The 17,929-nt window shown below is 27.3% G+C and overlaps 1 protein-coding gene across 3 annotated transcripts; it reads right to left on the bottom strand.

The window, feature by feature from the left end:
* Positions 1-3,453: 3,453 nt before the first annotated feature.
* LOC100164347 (DNA polymerase theta) lies at positions 3,454-17,139 on the bottom strand. 3 transcript variants are annotated; one of them, XM_029487016.1, is made up of 26 exons: positions 16,774-17,137; positions 16,124-16,235; positions 15,881-15,996; positions 15,681-15,805; positions 15,493-15,621; positions 15,214-15,415; positions 15,006-15,138; positions 14,769-14,924; positions 13,958-14,170; positions 13,663-13,884; positions 13,392-13,600; positions 13,142-13,312; positions 12,232-12,382; positions 11,931-12,174; positions 11,742-11,868; positions 8,559-9,472; positions 7,739-8,058; positions 7,477-7,667; positions 7,227-7,359; positions 6,955-7,136; positions 6,802-6,894; positions 6,569-6,740; positions 5,431-5,582; positions 5,091-5,355; positions 4,852-5,009; positions 3,454-4,749 (listed from the first exon to the last, which is right to left on the bottom strand). In XM_029487016.1, exons 1-26 carry the CDS (start codon positions 16,828-16,830, stop codon positions 4,624-4,626), a joined length of 5,073 nt encoding a protein of 1,690 aa, XP_029342876.1. In that variant the 5' UTR covers positions 16,831-17,137; the 3' UTR covers positions 3,454-4,623. The 3 variants fall into 3 exon arrangements, with proteins under 3 accessions (XP_029342876.1, XP_003248103.1, XP_029342877.1); XM_003248055.4 differs by having other exon boundaries at positions 3,455-4,749; positions 15,214-15,418; XM_029487017.1 differs by lacking the exons at positions 3,454-4,749; positions 4,852-5,009; positions 5,091-5,355; positions 5,431-5,582; positions 6,569-6,740 and having other exon boundaries at positions 6,802-6,908; positions 15,214-15,418; positions 16,774-17,139.
* Between the last annotated feature and the right edge of the window lie 790 nt (positions 17,140-17,929).

Genomic DNA, 17,929 nt, shown 5'->3' with positions numbered 1-17,929 from the left:
CGTCCAAATTTGAACTTAAAATGACTATAAAAATAAACTGTGCTTATGTATTTCTTAGAATTTTTGGTAACAGAATTAAATATTTACGTGGAATCTTGTTTTAAATTTTCAATCCTTAGATATAAAAGTTAAACATTTTATAAATTTTTAACTACAAAATAATTATTCAATTTTAAATTTGATAAATTTTATCAAAATTCGATCTTTAAATGCTTATAAAAAAAAATTGCGCCTATGTATTTTTAATATTTTTCAACTGCTATTGTAACAATATATCAGGAGCCTTGTATTAATTTTTTACTTTATTGATATTTATAGAAAAAAAAACTAAAAAAATTGAAAACTGACCATGTCCGTAAACAGCTCAAAAAGAGTCAAATTATTTTCAAAATTTTATCGTATATATAAAATGCTAATATAAACATTCAGTGAAATTTTCAAGTTTCTACAGTCATTCGTTTTTTAATTACAACAAAATAAGAAAATCGTTACGTAAGAAATCGAGTGAATATCGAATGTTGTAAAAATATGAATTTCATAAAAATTTAATTTGACTTTCTTATAGATATTTTTTGTTTGATAAAGGTAGATAATCTTATAAGGAATCTTGTATTACATTTTAAAATCTTAGATTTAAAAAAAAAAATTTTTACGAATTATAAACTCAACATAATTAGGTAATTTTCGCGATTTTTCCATATTTTGTCAATTTTTGAACTTTGAATGCTAATAAAAAAAAACTGTGACTAAGGATTTTTCATATTTTACAAATGTTATTGTAACAATATAGTAAGAGCCTTGTATTAAATTTTCAAGTATTTTTACTCAACAAATAAAGTTTTATTGACATTCATAGAAAAAAAAACTAATTAAATTGGAAACTGAAATTATCCGTAAACAGCTCAAAACAAATCAAAATATTTTGAAAAATTTATCATGTATAGAAAATGGAAATATAAACAACCAGTGCAAATTTCATGTATCTACAGTCATTTAAAGTTACACCAAAAAACCAAAATCAATTTTCTCAAAAACAGATTTTGCTTAAAAATTCCTGTTTTTCCTTAATTTTTCTTTTGTTTTTCACGGCGCTTTTGAAAACTATTGGAAAAATTTTACTTTTGACCCCCCAAAGTACCAACTAGATTCACTTTCCTTTCAGAAAAGGTACAACTTTTGAAAATCGAAGCATTTTTACTGCTCCAAAAGTTAAAAAAAAAAAAAATAAAAAAACACACATCATTGTAAAATCAATACATTCATCACTTCGTTCAGAATCTAAAAGGTTTTCCAACAAGTTTACAATATTTGTTAGCAATTATAAACGCAAAATAAATGTACCGCTCAAAGCGATCGCATCCAAGCCCTTTAAATACTTCTCCGTTCCCAGCGTATAATAGGTACGAGTACCTACTCATGTATACAGCCTTACAGGATGATTTTCCATTCATCTCAAGAACAACGCTGTGATATAGTCGCGTTATACAGCCATACAGAGTGATTCACCAAGCATGATCACTCACATTATTTCGTTCAATTCATTATTTATTCAAATACTGATTTTTGGATTTTTCAAATACACTTAAACACCTGCATATTTCCAAATTCTTTAGACTTTTGTACTAGGTACTTAAAAAGGGTCCTATGATATAACACTTCTATTTTCTAAAATATGAGAAGACTTTTTAGTTTTTACTATAAATTATTAAGTGCTTATTTTTTTTTCTAATGTTGACCTAGGTAGGTTACCTAATTCAAAATTTTAACAAGTACCTAACCATGTAGGTACTTTCTCACTAAATCAGTTCTCTATTTAAATGTTTATAGTTTATAATTTTAAGTAATACGGATAATAGCCTATATAAATGGTTTTGCAAAAATATAAAATACTTGTTATATTGAATTTAGTAGGTATTTAAAAATTTATACTTGGACCATTTTTATAAATTATAAATGTTGTTATTACTTTTATTTGCAAAGATTTTTGAATTCTCTTCTTATCAATGTAAATAAAATTTTAGATTCTGAGCGGTGCGATGAGTGTATTGATTTTTAGGAATCAAAATGCCGGAAAATTTCCGGAAAAATTGGGGAAAATGTCGGAAAAAAACGGTTTTTTCCCAGAGCCTCGGAAAACGTGGAAAAATTGGAGAATATTGAAATAATACATTTTCGAAAAAACCGAAGTTTTCGGAAAATTAAAAAATGTTATTTACATTTAAAAATTAAAATAATCTATGTAAAAAAAAATAATTTTAAAAATAGATAACGAAACCTGTCATTGTCATTTCACATTTGCCAATACGGTTATCAATGTATTATTGTATTAAAATTTAAAAATATTAATACGGATATTTCAATATTTGTTCTGAAAATAACGTAGTTCCATATCAAATTGGTATTTATATGGGGGAGTGTAATTCCCCGAAAATAAATCACCTGCAGTATTTTTAAATTTTAAAAATTGTATACCTACTTATAATATATTGTCTATTTATGTTTGTAATAACTAATAACTAATAAGGTATATAGTAACTGGCTGATAGGTTTATAAATTATATTACAGTGACTGGTGAGTGGTGAGTGATGACTAGTAACTATTTGATAGTTTTTATATTTTCGAACTTAGTGAGTTGGTGATAAAATATACTAAATATAAAATAATATCAATAAATAATAAGAAATAACTAATTAGTAAATACCTAATAGTTAGTATTTTAGTTGTTAATATTACAAATTATAATTATTCATAAATCAAGTATAGAATCCTCTAGATTTATCCACTACAGTCTACAGACTAAGTTAGGTATGGTATATATAATATTATTATGTATGTAATAATATGATTATCAACTATCATTATTTATTAGATTGTTTCCACTATAAATTACTTTTTCAGTTCTTTAGAAAAAAAAACCATATTTTTCATTCAATTTTTCAATTTTTCAGGAAAAAAACCAGTTTATTTCGTCAAAACCATTTTTTCCGGAACTTTTAAATGAAACCAATTTTTCTCAATTTTTCCGAAAAAAACGGGAAAAAACCCGGGTTTTTTTCGGAAAACCTTTTTTTCGGAAATTTTGATCCCTATTGATTTTACAATGATGTAAGTATTTTTATTTGTATCTGCATTGTACCTATACAATAAGTAGTCGAAATAATGCTTCGATTTTCAACTTCAGTATCTTGTTCAATGGGAAAGTGAATCGAGTTGGTGCTTGGGGAGGTCAACATTTAAAATTACTAGTAGTTTTTAAAAGCACCTGTAAAACCAAATAAAAAATTAAGGAAAAACGGGAATTTTTACGCAAAACCGGTTTTCTATTAATAAACGTAAGTTTTGTAGGTTTATGTTGTAAGTATAATTAAATATCAAAAATAAACAGTTATTTACTAAATTGCAAAAAAAAAAAAGCAATAAATATTAAAATTATTATTCAAAAAGTGGTCTATTTTCGTTAATACTGTCTGTCATTATACAAATTAAACTTTAAAATAAGCTAAACAATAATAAAAATACAGTTTAAACTTACAAAAAAGGTTCACTAAAACACCTATTTGAATTGTCATTAGTTCAATATTGTTCCATATATTCCCTGCATAATGGTTTATATTATTGTTGATAGTTTAAGCATTGTCGTATTGAATATACATTTTGTATTAAATAGATATGTAGATCAATAAAATATTTTTATTTTTATTATTTCTTTTTATTGAGCATAGTAAGCCTGGCTAACTATGGCCATTAGCGGTTTTTTGCTGTTTTGTAGGTGGTGGGAGGAACAGTTGGTTGAAACACAGTGTTTTTAGGTTTGGCAGAATTTCAAATTAAACACCCATACTTTTCTGCCATGATCGATCATAGAATCGCAACCTCACTCTCTAGACAGTTGCCTGCCCAGAGAGAGGAGCCGCCAGTAGTCAAGATCTGAACCAACGCCGCAGTTGGCTTGGCTACTCCATCCTCCCAATAAAATATTGTTAAATGAAAATACTAATAATAGTTTAATATAATAACATCTACACACAATATTTAATATTCTAAAATAAGTATTACATAAGTTATATACTTTACATCCCAATTAAAATATTAAAAAATATTATTTTAAAAACCCAATAATGAATACTATCCTTTAAATAAAATTGTATTAAAAATAATACACAGATAATACAATCTTTCAAAAGAATATAGTAAGATTTTTTAAAGACTAGTTAACATTAACACACAATAGTGATTTTGGCTAATTCAATAATATAAAAATCAATTGTAACTAAATATTTTATAAAAAAAATTGTTTTTAAATATAAAAATAAATATTATTTAATAATTATTAAATCAGTCCAACTAAAAAGTGTTTTGATGATTTAAAAGCATGCAAAATATGACACTAAATTAAACATAAATTACACAATGAAAGTAATAATAATGATAAAATAACTAAAATAACTAAAATAAGTTAACAAAATCAATATGTTAAAAAAAATTGTTTCAGAGATAATTAAATTTTTAGACAAATAGACATAATATATATTTATTTTTTTTTATCGAATAAAAACAAATAAATAAATATTTGTGTTACCTAATTAAAACAGTTGACAATAATAAACTGTAAAATGAGATCATTATTTTAAATCACCCCATGAAGAACCCTTTCTCAATTTTACTGGCAAAGGTACGCATAAATTAACTGCAGCCTCCATTGTTTTAATAATTGTTGAACAAGCTTCATCAAGAACTGTATTTTCAACCTGAAAACATAACAGAATAGTTCAATAACTTAATAGTTGAATACAATTATAAAACAAGAGAATTATGGTTAATACAATGTGAAATATGAATATAATACTAACATCAAAAATTAGTTCATCGTGCAAATGCATAACTAAATGTACACGTGTATTGAGAACACCTTGGTTGATAATTTTATCAACTTTAATCATTGCCATTTTTGTAACGTCGGCAGCACTTCCTTGAATAATTGTATTAATTGCTTGACGTTCCACTTGAGCTAATAATAACATATCACAACAAAATGATAAAATATATTTTATTATTTTACAAATACAAGACTAAAAGAATAAAAACATACATTTGATCTTTGGTACTTCACTGTTAATATCTGGGAAATGTCTGATTCGTCCACTCAATGTCTTCACCAACCCCATTGACCTGCACTGTAATACACATTCATTAAAATATTTGTTGACACCAGGAAATGTTCTTTTGAATTCTGATATTAGTTTATGTGCTTCATCTTGTGTAATATTCAAAGTTTCACTTAGAGTTACTGTACCCATGCCGTACAACATACCATAGCAAACTTGTTTGGTTTTTTGCCTAAGTTCATCACATACCTGAACACACAAAATAAGAATATATTTATAACACATAACTAAATGTAAGTAATACAATTATACATTTACACAAACCTCAATCTCTGGTATATTATGCCATTTAGAAGATAGATTTATAAAAACATCACCGGGAGATGTTAGAGCTGATAACAATATTGAGTCTTTAGATAAATGAGCGAGTACGCGTAGTTCAATTTGACAAAAATCTACAGATACCAAAGTTTGATCTATAAATTTAAATTCCAAAATTAATTTTTATTATTTTAATATTTTTAATATGTGCAAAACTAATTAAAATTTGTATTCATTAATATATTTATTAATTAATGACAAATGGACACTGCATTTTCAGTAATCTTCAAAATTTTTTTTTTTTTAACACTATTATCTAGTGGTAGTTTTGGGCCGAACAGTTAGTTCAATTTTCAACAGAACCAATAAATAGATATAAAGTAATCTTGCGATTAATTATGTACTGCAGTGGGGATTGATCAATTTTTCTCAAGGCATGCCAAGAATCTTAACGTTTCCTCTAAGATTTTAGTTTATAGAACTAAATTGATATTCGTAATGTACTAATGTATAATGTTAACTTAGTGTTCATGCAATAAATATGGTAATATTTAATATTATTTCTATTACTAAACAACATAGGTAACAACGAGGATTATTTTTTATTTTTTAGGATTATTATTTTTTAATTTTACAATTTTAATTTAATACTTTTACGGTCGGTGATTGGGCACTCCTGATGGCCTGATATCATTAATTTTTATAAGATATTTTATAAAAAAAAAAACACAGCTAACAAGATAATTCATTACACTAAACCTGGAATATAGATTATTGTATTGTATAATTGATTACTGTTCACTATTAGTAATATTGAAATAATTTATTGCATCCTTAATGAAAACATATCAAAATAAGAGTATGCACTAAATGTGAATTTTATAAGTTAAGAACCTAATAAATAAATTATTAGAAAATCTCAAAAACAACATAGTATAATCAATTTTCCAATTAAACCCAATTTGTTATACACACAACATATTTAGCAGCTACCAATAATATAAAGCATAGGTTGAGTAAAAAATTTGAAAATTTTAATCATGCTACACTTGTTGTGCGTGTTTTTATGTGAAAGTTGCTTACTAACAATTATTTATAATAATAATAATTAATATCCAATAATAATATCAATGAAACTGACCTGACTTTGGCACAAATGCTGATCTCAAACTTAATATTTCATTCTCAATGACATAGTCTTTAGGTATATTTTGTAAATTAGGTTCATGCATGCTTATTCTACCTGTATTCGAATATGTATTGCTGTCACAATGAACACGATCATTTTGTATTGTTAAGTACATATTGATATGCTACAAAATAAAAAAATTAATAAGTAATTGCTTTAAAAATATTTACTTTTACTATACTTACAGTGTTTCTAAGACAGCTTAATTTTCGCCAATTTTTGACCAATTCAACCAATAAATGTGAAGAACTATCAGTTAACTTCAATTTTTTTTTTACCTAGTCAATAAAATCTAAATATTTAAATCTATTGTTAAAGAAAATAACTTTTAAACTTACTTTGGCCCATTCTAATGTGGATTGCATGTTAAACCTGATTCCAGATTGTTCAAACCCTTGTTCAGAAATGTTAGCCATTAGCTTATTTACTGTATCATTTAACTCCACCAAATGTTTTTTGTTTAGACCAAAACCATATAGTTCCATTTTTGCCAAAATAATTTGTATAGGCATCTCTATATCTAATAGTGAATTAATAATTAATAAATAATTATTATGGCGAAAATAAAAAATATTTTCTGATGTGAACTTTTTGATGTAAATAATTTTACCTTTGAATGTTTTGTAAATATATATTTGTTTAAGTTGATGTCTTAAAGTTGACATTAATTTAAGAGTGATAAATGCATTAAAAACTGCATCATTAGTTTGTATTTTGCCTTGGAAATTTAAATTCCATTGAACCTAACAGAATTTTTTGATTAATAGAATTCAATTATGAATATATTTATAGATAAACAGAACAATTTTAATTCATAAAAATAATAAATACTATATGAATGTATAGTGTATACAAATTACCAAGTTATTTAAAGAATTTTTTGGTTGACCATTTATTAGCCAATCAGCTACAAAAGGGTCTCTGAATTTGCAAACAGGTTTAATGTTGCAACATTGAGAGATAATTTTGTAATTTAATTTAGCATCAGTTATGTTAACAATTAAATTTTTATTGGACAACAGCTTTTTCAATAGACTTACACCAGATGGACCTATAAAAAAAAAAAAGATAAAGCCATTTTTATATTAAAATAAGATTGTTTAACAATAAAAAAAAACATACCAGTCTTATTGAAATCTACATAATGTACAACAGATTGTTTGTACCACGTAATGGCAAATCCTTTTAATACTTGGTTATTAAATTTGAATAATTTTGTATTTTTATTATTTTCTAAACTTCGTCTTACAATTCTAGCACCAATTTTCTGTTCTATATTAATTTCTGTACATACATTCAAAGCTAATGATATTTCTTTTCTGCGCTTTATATCTGGAAAGTGATCTCGGGCAAACAAATCAATATTTTCCATAAGTTTAGTTTTATATGCCCATGTATCAAATTTTGAATTGGTATTAGCATCAGGTTTAATTGGAGACTCTCTAAAAAATAAGAAATAATAAGAAATAGATTAATAGACATATAAAGATTTAGAAAAATGAATAATTAGTCAATAGCCATAGATGTAACTTGTGGGGAGGAGGGGGGGAGGGTATTTAAAATACTTATGATTAATATAAACCAAAAAAAGGAAACTATTTAATACAAATTTATTATATTTGTATGAGAAGGGCTATGTTATGCTATGATTATACGGTTAACTTTTGATGATCATTTAATATGAATCATTTGCAGTCAATGAAAAATGAACAGTATAAAGGTGAAATCATTAAAAATTATCATCTACATTGAACGATGAACAAAGTTGAGTAGTAATCAACTTTTGTTCATTTAGAGTGAATCATTGAAAGTGAACTGTGAAAATGCGGCAATCGTAATATCTTATTTTGCTATCAAAAAATGTCTGAACTCCAGTCCCTTCCCCCCCCCCCACCTAACTAAGAGGCCTGGTTACACCTACGGATCTAGTACATAATCATACTTGTGAGGAGATGGTCCACTGGATGAAGTGTCTTGGGAACCTGCAATCATGTCTTCAGTGTCGGATATAGTTAAATCTTTACATGTCATGACAACAACATTACTTTTCTTTGGCGATATTATCGTATTTGACATTGAATTAAAAGAATCTTGAAATGCCAGTTGCATTACACTTTCACTCATTTCTTTAGATATTATGTTTAAAGTTGTATTCGTTTTGCCATTTCCATTCAGTAGTTGATCAAGTTGAGTGTCAATCCTTATTGAATCTGGAAACATTGTGCTTTCTAAAGAATTACTTATCTCTGGAGGTTTACAGTGACTTGTTGAGGGTTCATCAATTTTTTTATATTTTGGTCGAGGTTCTATAAAAATATCATTTAAACAACCATTCTCTTTTTGATAGTCTTCTTCTCTTTTTCGTTTTGTGGACCCAAAATCTCTTTGGCTCATTTCCAAAATAATTTCTCCTCCGATATTACAATCCCATTTCTCTTCTAGTTCTTTAGGTGTTTTGATGTTAATTAACTCAGCTAAATATGAATCACTTATTGATTTGTTACTAAGATTATCTGAGTTATATTTTTGACTAACGTTTACAGTAATACTAAATTTAGTTTGTTCAAAAGACCCTTCAAAAAGATCCAAACTTTCTCGCTTATAATCTTTATTAGGTAATTCTTCTGTTTTAGCATTTTCACAATCAGATTCAGCAAATAATTCAACACTATTTGATGAATTTGATAAATTTTGAACGGAAACATTTACCAAAGATTTAATAGATTTGTTGCTTTCTTGACTATTTTCAATGATGGTAACATCTCTTGAAGTAGGACGTATCCTCACAGTCGTATCTAAATCTTCTTCTTCATTATTACCTTCGACCCAACTTGCTGATTTAAGACCAAGTTCTCTCTATAATATAAAAATTAAATAAATTAATAAATAATGTTAATAGGTATATATTATAAAAAGCAGGTAAGTGGATGTCGCTCTGCTGTACAGTACATTACAAGTGGGTCATTGTATAATGGTTGTATTAGATTTGAATTCAATGATATAATATCATTGTATAAGAAAAACGATTCTGAGCGGAGATGGTTTGTCAGTCTGGATATTTTATCTTTTGTTATTATTTATTTTATCATGTAAGTTGAATTAATATTAAAATATTATAATTTTTTATTCGTTTCCATGGTGATAAACAAAGCGTTAGAAATTAAAATCCCATTTTTAGCGTTTTTTAGTAATTTTTCGGTGGTTTTTCCCATGGCATTAAATAACTATTGAGAAAATCGAAAAATGACCTCTCTAAAGTACCATCTTGATCCAATTTACTAAAAGATAAGGTACTATATGTTGAAATCGAAACACTCCTTCTAGAAGAAATTTTGTATACAGGATATAAAAATAAAAATTAAAAAAAAATAAACACCATTGTAAAAAAAAAAAATATATTAAAAATTAATATTGTCTAACAATTTATTCGGTAAAAACTAAAGAGGACCAAGCTACACTCACATATCTTTTCTCTATCTTACAGAAGAGTAACAACTAATTGATATTCGGCCTTTCTTGTATGGCTTCATTAGCTTTAACACTTTTATTTTAAAGCGTGTTATAATAATAATATTATTTATATAAAATACAGCAATTTCAAAATAATTACAACTCTCTTAAAAAATCAAAATACAAGAAAAAAACAGCTTCACCAAACCTAAAAAATGTTGTTACTTAAGTTTAACAATAGTTAATTCAGTATCCACTCTAATATTAAAACTAACAAACTAAATTAAAATTACCAAATGTTAATTTTTTAGGTTACACACTATAGTATAATATATTATATTGGACATCTGAATCAAGAACAATTTAACTTCAATGTATAAAATTATAATTAAGTAGTTCTACAATGTTGTCAAAATCAATTGCACATACATTTTTATTGATTTCAACATCACAAAACTATACCAGATTGTGTACTAATTATGTAACCAATTGTCTTTTAAGTAATTTTTAATTTTAACGCATATATTTGTTTATCTTTGTATGCTGGTATATTCTAATTAGTACAATCATGCAATAAATCATGTAAAATATCATTATTACTTTATTAGCATCAAAACCATATCTCGAAAAACAAGTTTACTTTCAATCGGTGGCGTAGCCAGGGGCGGGACTGAGGAGGCTACAGCCCCCCCCCCCCTGAAATGTTGAGAAAATTTAAAAATTATTATAATGGTCTATGATAGTTGCTCAAAAAATCTAAAATTGTATTTAAAATATTTAAAAATGTACTATAATTATTAACACTTTTCAGCTATCTATCTATGCTAGTACGTATTTAATATTTAAAAGTATAAAAGTTTAAATGCCCCCCCCCCCCCCCGAAAAAAATCCTGGCTACGCCACTGCTTTCATTAATTCATAAGTTCACGTTGAAGAAAATAAATAATTATTATTGTTCATTAATGTCAATAACCAGTTACTTAAAGCTCAAAAAATTGCAATTTTAATTTGAAATTAACTATACTCTGTTTCATATAAGAGTAACCTCAATCAATAGTTTTCTGAGCTCAGCAACAGCAATGGGCATGACTAATGCGCTGAGCCGCTGAAGACCATTATTTTTATAGTTTATACGGATATCTATCAATACCGAAGTATTGTTGACTCAGCTAGTATAATATATATTGTGCCCAATGGCACATATTTGTATAGTAAAATTACAAATATTAACAAAATATAAAAATATTGTGAACAAATTAGATGACCAATACTTGACAACGTTACAAACAGGACTGAAAAATTGATTGGTTAAATAGATTACAAAAAGAAAACAGTTTTCATCTGAATCGATTCCACCTACCCTCAACTATTTATTTGATGTCCTGCTTATAGATGGAGAGAGTATGTAACAATAACAACTGGATTTATTTTTTTTGTTTACTTGAACTTTGAACATGACTATCTGTACTTAAATACTTTTAAAAAGTATCTTTTACAAGACTGACTACACACTTTTAAGACTTATGTACACGGTACAGCATATTATACTGGTGAAACACTGTGACATCCTTTTAACCCTAAATATTTCATTAAAGTTATATTTCTAATAATAGTTCAAATCATAAGACCAACATGTATAAACATTTTATTTAGTACAATATACATTGAATCTTACTTTTAAAAGATGCCTTGCTTCATTTATGATAAATATAGCGGCTTCTTTTTCATTAAGAGCAAAACGTCCAGCCAACCAAATGTTCTTTCGTTTGTCCTCATCATTGGTATTATTATTATTTGTATTACTAAAAATGAATTTTAAGTATTAAATTTAGTTATTAGCTATTTAATTATGCTTAGTGCTTACCTTTGATATGGAATTGCCTTGGTTAGGGTACGTTGCACTAATCGCAAATCAGCTAATGCTAGTTCAGGAATATTTTGAATTCCTGCATTATACAATGTCCGGGCAGTGATAGAGTTCAAACAATCTAACCGTAATAACTCAACAAGTTGTCTCTGTACACCAAACTGTAGTCTTTCAGAAAACTGTGATATTAATAATTCTAAGGATGACCAACCAAGTCTCTTACAGAACTGCGTTACCATGCCTAAACGGAATAAAATAAAATAAAACCTATAATATTAAACATTATAATAAAGCTCACCTGCAAAAGTAGAAGATGATTGCTGGAGACTTTGCAGAAGACCTTTAGATGTACCATATTTTAAAACAACAGTATTAATGGGAATTTCATTTATTAAATCGTGTAGTAGGAGTGTTGTATAAAATCTTCTATGAACAGCTAATTTATGTTTCTAAATACAAATACAATCAGTTAGTTATTTTCCAAAAATTTAAAAATCAAACCAGTATGCCAGTTCAAATTTTATGCTAACTAAGCTCTATTCTCGTTAAGAAGGAACCTCGACTGCTGATTTTGTGAGCATGAGTGTGGATTATTAACACAGATGGTTCACTCATGGAGTGAGGGCTGGGGAGGGGGTTGAAAATAGGTATTGTATGACCACCACCCGAAATAAATTGGTTGCTGACTAGGTTCCTTCTTAACGTGATTGGAGTATAAGTTAGTACAACATTTTTGTATGATAAATATTGTAAACTTAGGGTAGGTTTCAAAAATACTCTGTAGCGCTTTACTAAACTGTTAACTGCCAACAGTTCTACTAAAAGTGGGTGTTGCTTGGACACCCGATTGTGTTAATGGTTCTGTAAATTATCGATTACTGGACATGTAAACTACAGATAAGATTTTGTTCGGTAACTTACAGATCGATAAAATATCATTGATATTATTGGTGGTTTAATTTATATGGTAATCGCGGTTATCAATAATTTAATATTTCTTAATGCAACACTAGCATAAATTAACACAATCATTAACTTTATAGAATGAATAAATTACAGGGCTGGTAATAAATATACAGACTGTTCTTTATGCAACCCGCTCTTAAAATATTTGAATAACTTTTCAGCTTTTGTCAATTACATCATAGATACATTTTGTTACATTTGACTGTTCACAATTTGCTCTAAAAATAAAATGAATAACATACATCTGAAGATGTACTAAAACTGGTTCCAGTCATAGCCTTAACAATGAATCCCTCTTCAATACCGATCATGTCTCCAACTTTGCGCATAGAATGTGGTAACTTTTCCCACACATGAAGAACTCTAAACCAATCCAAATGTCCAATTTGATCACTTACTGAATATGGTGTAATCTAAAGTAAGATAAATTATTGATTTTTATTTACAACTATATAAAAATATTTATAAATATTTATAAATAATCTATTTTACCAAATAAAGTAAATGAAGTTCAGAGTCAAGGACAAAATTTTGCCTTGCTCTATCTAACTCTTTGATCAGTTTTAGACCAATTTCAGGTGTAACAGATGCTGCAAGACATGCTTGACCTAGATTGGTAGGAGATAATTTATTGTCATTTTCTCTTACAAATTGATGTTCGATTAATAATTTTAGACACTCATTGATTGGAGTTTCATTCACTAGAAATATTCAACATCAAACTTCTAAGTAAAAACATTTAATTATTATGATAAATTCTTACAGTTTTCACTATTTGATATATAAAGTAATGTACACTTAATATACTCAAAAGCTTCTTCTGTAGTACAAACAACACAACCGGCAACCACTTCCAACAGTGCTCGTTTTAAACAGCTAGAAAAATCTCCAACTCCTAAACAACTTTTAATTGGAGGAAGGTTTTGAGTGGCTATTTCTTCACCCATTCGTCGTTCATTCTCATTACATATTAAATAACTTTCTCCTAAAATAAAAATAAAAATAAAAATAAAATATTTAAAACTACAAAAAAATTAACAAAAAAGAAAATAACAAACCAGCAGTATCAACACCCATACGACCAGCGCGTCCAATCATCTGTCGATATTGTAAAATATCAATAGGAAATCCATGGCAATGTGGTGATCTCACTATCACTCTCCGTGCAGGCAAATTTACACCAGAGGATAAAGTTGATGTGGCAATTAATACCCTAACTATATTTTGCTTGAATGCACCTTCGATTATGTCCCTTTCGTCCATTGTAAGACCTAAATGAAATTATGAATATATTAAAACTTACTATGCAAGTTCATCATTTTTCACTTACCTATATATTAATAGTAAATAAAAAAATAGTTATGGTATAATAACAGTCAAGTTTGAAGAAAATGTTATATTTTTTTACTATGATTTCCAAAAATGTAGGCATATATTATATAATATGTACTGTTTAAACAAATCATTTCCCAAAAATGTAAAAAAATTCACAGATCAACCACTGTCTGAAGATATTATTATTAACTTAAAAAAGCAGTAAATACAAATTGTGTAAAAACTGTTTAAGAGGAAGTCACACCCCATGTGTTGTCTCCATCTTATATATGTACAACATAGAAACAACTGTTTTGCGCGGGACATTTTTACTCCTAATGTATTTATAGTAGAATTACCAAAATTCCACAACACATAAGGACATTATCTATGTCGTAGTGTTTTTATTAATTGAATAACAAAACTATATGTGTAATGTGTGTTATTTCATGTGTCATCACACACTAAACTGTATTAATATGATGTAAATTTGTAAGACGGAGACAATACATGCCGGTGTGATGTATTTTCAAGGGAAATATAATAAAATATCACCTGCATGATGAAAAGCAACACCAAATGATATGGTTTTACTTAAATCAGTTTCAAGACCAACGGGACACCTCCTAAGCTGCTCCAATACATCTCCTAGACTTTCTCCATTTAATTGATTCCGTAAATCATTTCCAACTTTTGATTTATTATCTCCACCTATAATTAATTAATACAAATTATAAAGTAATATTTTAATTTTACCATCATTTTTTCAAGTATTCAAAAAAAAAAAATTACCTAAATGTTTAATTTCAGACGCAATTTCAAGAGCTAAAGATTCACACCATTTTTTTGTAAAACAGAATATTAATATTGAATACCCTTGAAGAATTGTATCAATACACAAATATTTTACATCATCTGGATCATTCTAAAGGGAAAATTATAAATATTTGTATAAAAAATAGTATGATTTAACTACAATTTGGAATTTATTGTTCATTACTTTAATCACAACACTGGGTTCAATTGTATGACTTAAAGAAAGATTGTTGGCATTATACACTTTTTTTCCAATTTTTAAATATTCCTTTAAAGGAACTGGACGATAATCTGTATGATATAATGTAGCATCTAACCATTTTGCAAGGATGTCTAAATTTGGCAATGTAGCAGACATACCAACAATTTGAATTGATAAATTACTTCTACTGTAATCAAATATTTTAAAGAAAAAATATTCATAGATAAATAAACAAGCAAAATATAATTTTAAGTAACTTACATTTTAGACATGTATTTGATTTTTGTTAACAATAATTCTAGTAGGTAGCCTCTATTTGAATCACCTAGCATATGTAGTTCATCTACAACTATACAGCCGACATCTTGCAGTCCATCCTCCTCTATTAGGCTAAAATCAAAATCATTATCGTTGATTTTATAAACATTAATTTTTACTATAAAGCTTACCGATTTATTATGCCATTGGCTTTTTCAATAGTAGCAATAGCAACATTTACAGAACGTAAGCCACCAGTCGGAGTATAACTGCCCATAAATCCAGCAACTCTTTTGTTTGTTCCTTCAAATAGCTCCTATATTAAATAATCAATTGTTATTGACTATTAATTTAATAAAACTGTTAAAATAATTCAATAAAAAAATTTTACTTGAAAATATAACATTTTTTCTCGTACAACTGATACAAATGGAAGGATTATTAAAACTTTTTTATCTCTTTCAAGTACTGTCTGCATTGTTAATAATTCGGCAACCATAGTTTTTCCTAAAACAATATTGTTAGTAAAATGTATTTTATAAAAGTTATAAACTACTACCAAAATATAATAAAATAAAAAGGATAGCCATAAGCTTAGAAAAAAAGTGCAATATTTAATAAATAAAATTTTAACCAGCTGACGTAGGTGCCGAGTACACCAGATTCCGTCCGTCCAAAACACCGTCACTAGTTAGACATTCCACTTGCCAGGGAAACATGGACACAATACCTCGTTTTTTATAGTTCTAAAATAAATAAAATATTATGTTATACTCTGCTTATGATCAGAGACAAGGATTCAAATATGATTAAAGGATGCCACTCTTGTGTGTGTTGTTTCTGTCCTAAAAATATGGGTAAAAATATACACTACACAATATAGAAAATTGAGGTTCAACAGAACCAATTTTGGGTTGTTATTTTTAATATTAGAGTGATTTTACATGTTATGAAACATAAGTAAGAACATTATCTGTGTTAGTACATCCGGTTTTTATAAATATTTCAATTTTCAAGTTAGGTAGTTATGGCAATGCAAGATATTACAATATAAAAGTGCTCATATATCGCTTAAAAGTTAAAATATCACAAAAAACCTATGTAGAAACAATAATGTTCTTACTTTTAAATTAGAGAATAGGTTAATTCACTATAATGTTAAAGCTAATAATGAAAAATTGGTTCTACCGAATGCAATAATTTGTCTATGATGTACATTTCGACATTTCTAAGAGGGCAACAACACATGCTGGCATGGCGTCCTCTTAAGTATAAAATATTTACTTCTACGATTTGGTCAGGCAAACCCCATGAATCAATATTGCACAAATCGTCAGTCATTATAAGTTGCGTGTTAAATTATATAAAATTGATTAAGAAATACAGTAACGTGTAAATAAAATGAAACTGGTAAGGACTAATTAATCATAATTCAATGTGAAAGAGACGGAGCCACAGGCATTATTAATTTTTATTGATATTTTTTAATTGTTTGAGACGACGGCACTACGATAGTACTATTGTACTACCTACGACATACGTAGTAAGTAACTAAGTAGTAAGTACATAGGTACATTTGGTAAAAATGTAAAATATGTAATTTATTTCTAATATACTAATGTTATTGTTTACTTTTGTTGACACACTTAATAATTATCATATATTATGCCACAACGATTGATAAGGGAAATGTTAAAAAATCAAAATAGAGATAAGACTGACATTTTGGCGGAATTTATTATTTTTGACACCATGAAATAATCGAAAATCAAAATTCGTTTAATTAGAATTCACGGTGGATTTTGTTAATTTGGTGATTTGGTAACCGTTACACTGCAGTTACACCACATTTCCACAAATTCCGATGAGAATTGCGGAAAAAAATCCCCGGAAAAAAATCCCCTCATTGGGAAAGAAAATCCCCAGTAGCATTATACATTTATACAGGGGATTAACTAACTTGATTATTGGGAATACATATTAAAAATAATATGATATATAGTGCAGCATTTCTTAAACCCTTGGATTCCGCAGAGATCACTTCAGAGTTCCACGAAACTCTCATTAAAATTAAAATGTAGAAGTCCTGTCTGCATGTTATTATACATATTTTTTGAATTAATACTGTATACACATTATTATTTGAAATCACTATTATTTTAATTTTTATAATAACATTTTTAGATTCTGAGTGGAAACGATAAATGTATTAATTTTACAATGATGTATGTTTTTTTTTTTTTTATTTTTTTTTTATTTTTGTGTCTGTCATCACCTTTCAGGACAGTAAAAGTGCTTGGATTTTCTTGAACAGTACCTTTTCTGATAGGAAAGTGAATCTAGTTGGTACTTTGGGGGGTCAAAAGTAAATAACTCAAAATAATTAGGTAATTTTTCCATATTTTGTCAATTTTTAAACTTTAAATGATAATAAAAAAAA

Source organism: Acyrthosiphon pisum, chromosome A1 (genome assembly GCF_005508785.2).
Source record: "Acyrthosiphon pisum isolate AL4f chromosome A1, pea_aphid_22Mar2018_4r6ur, whole genome shotgun sequence".
In the NCBI taxonomy this organism is placed as follows: Eukaryota; Metazoa; Arthropoda; class Insecta; order Hemiptera; family Aphididae; genus Acyrthosiphon; species Acyrthosiphon pisum.
Note: the sequence above shows the minus strand (reverse complement) of the source record. Positions and strands in the feature narration are given on the sequence as shown.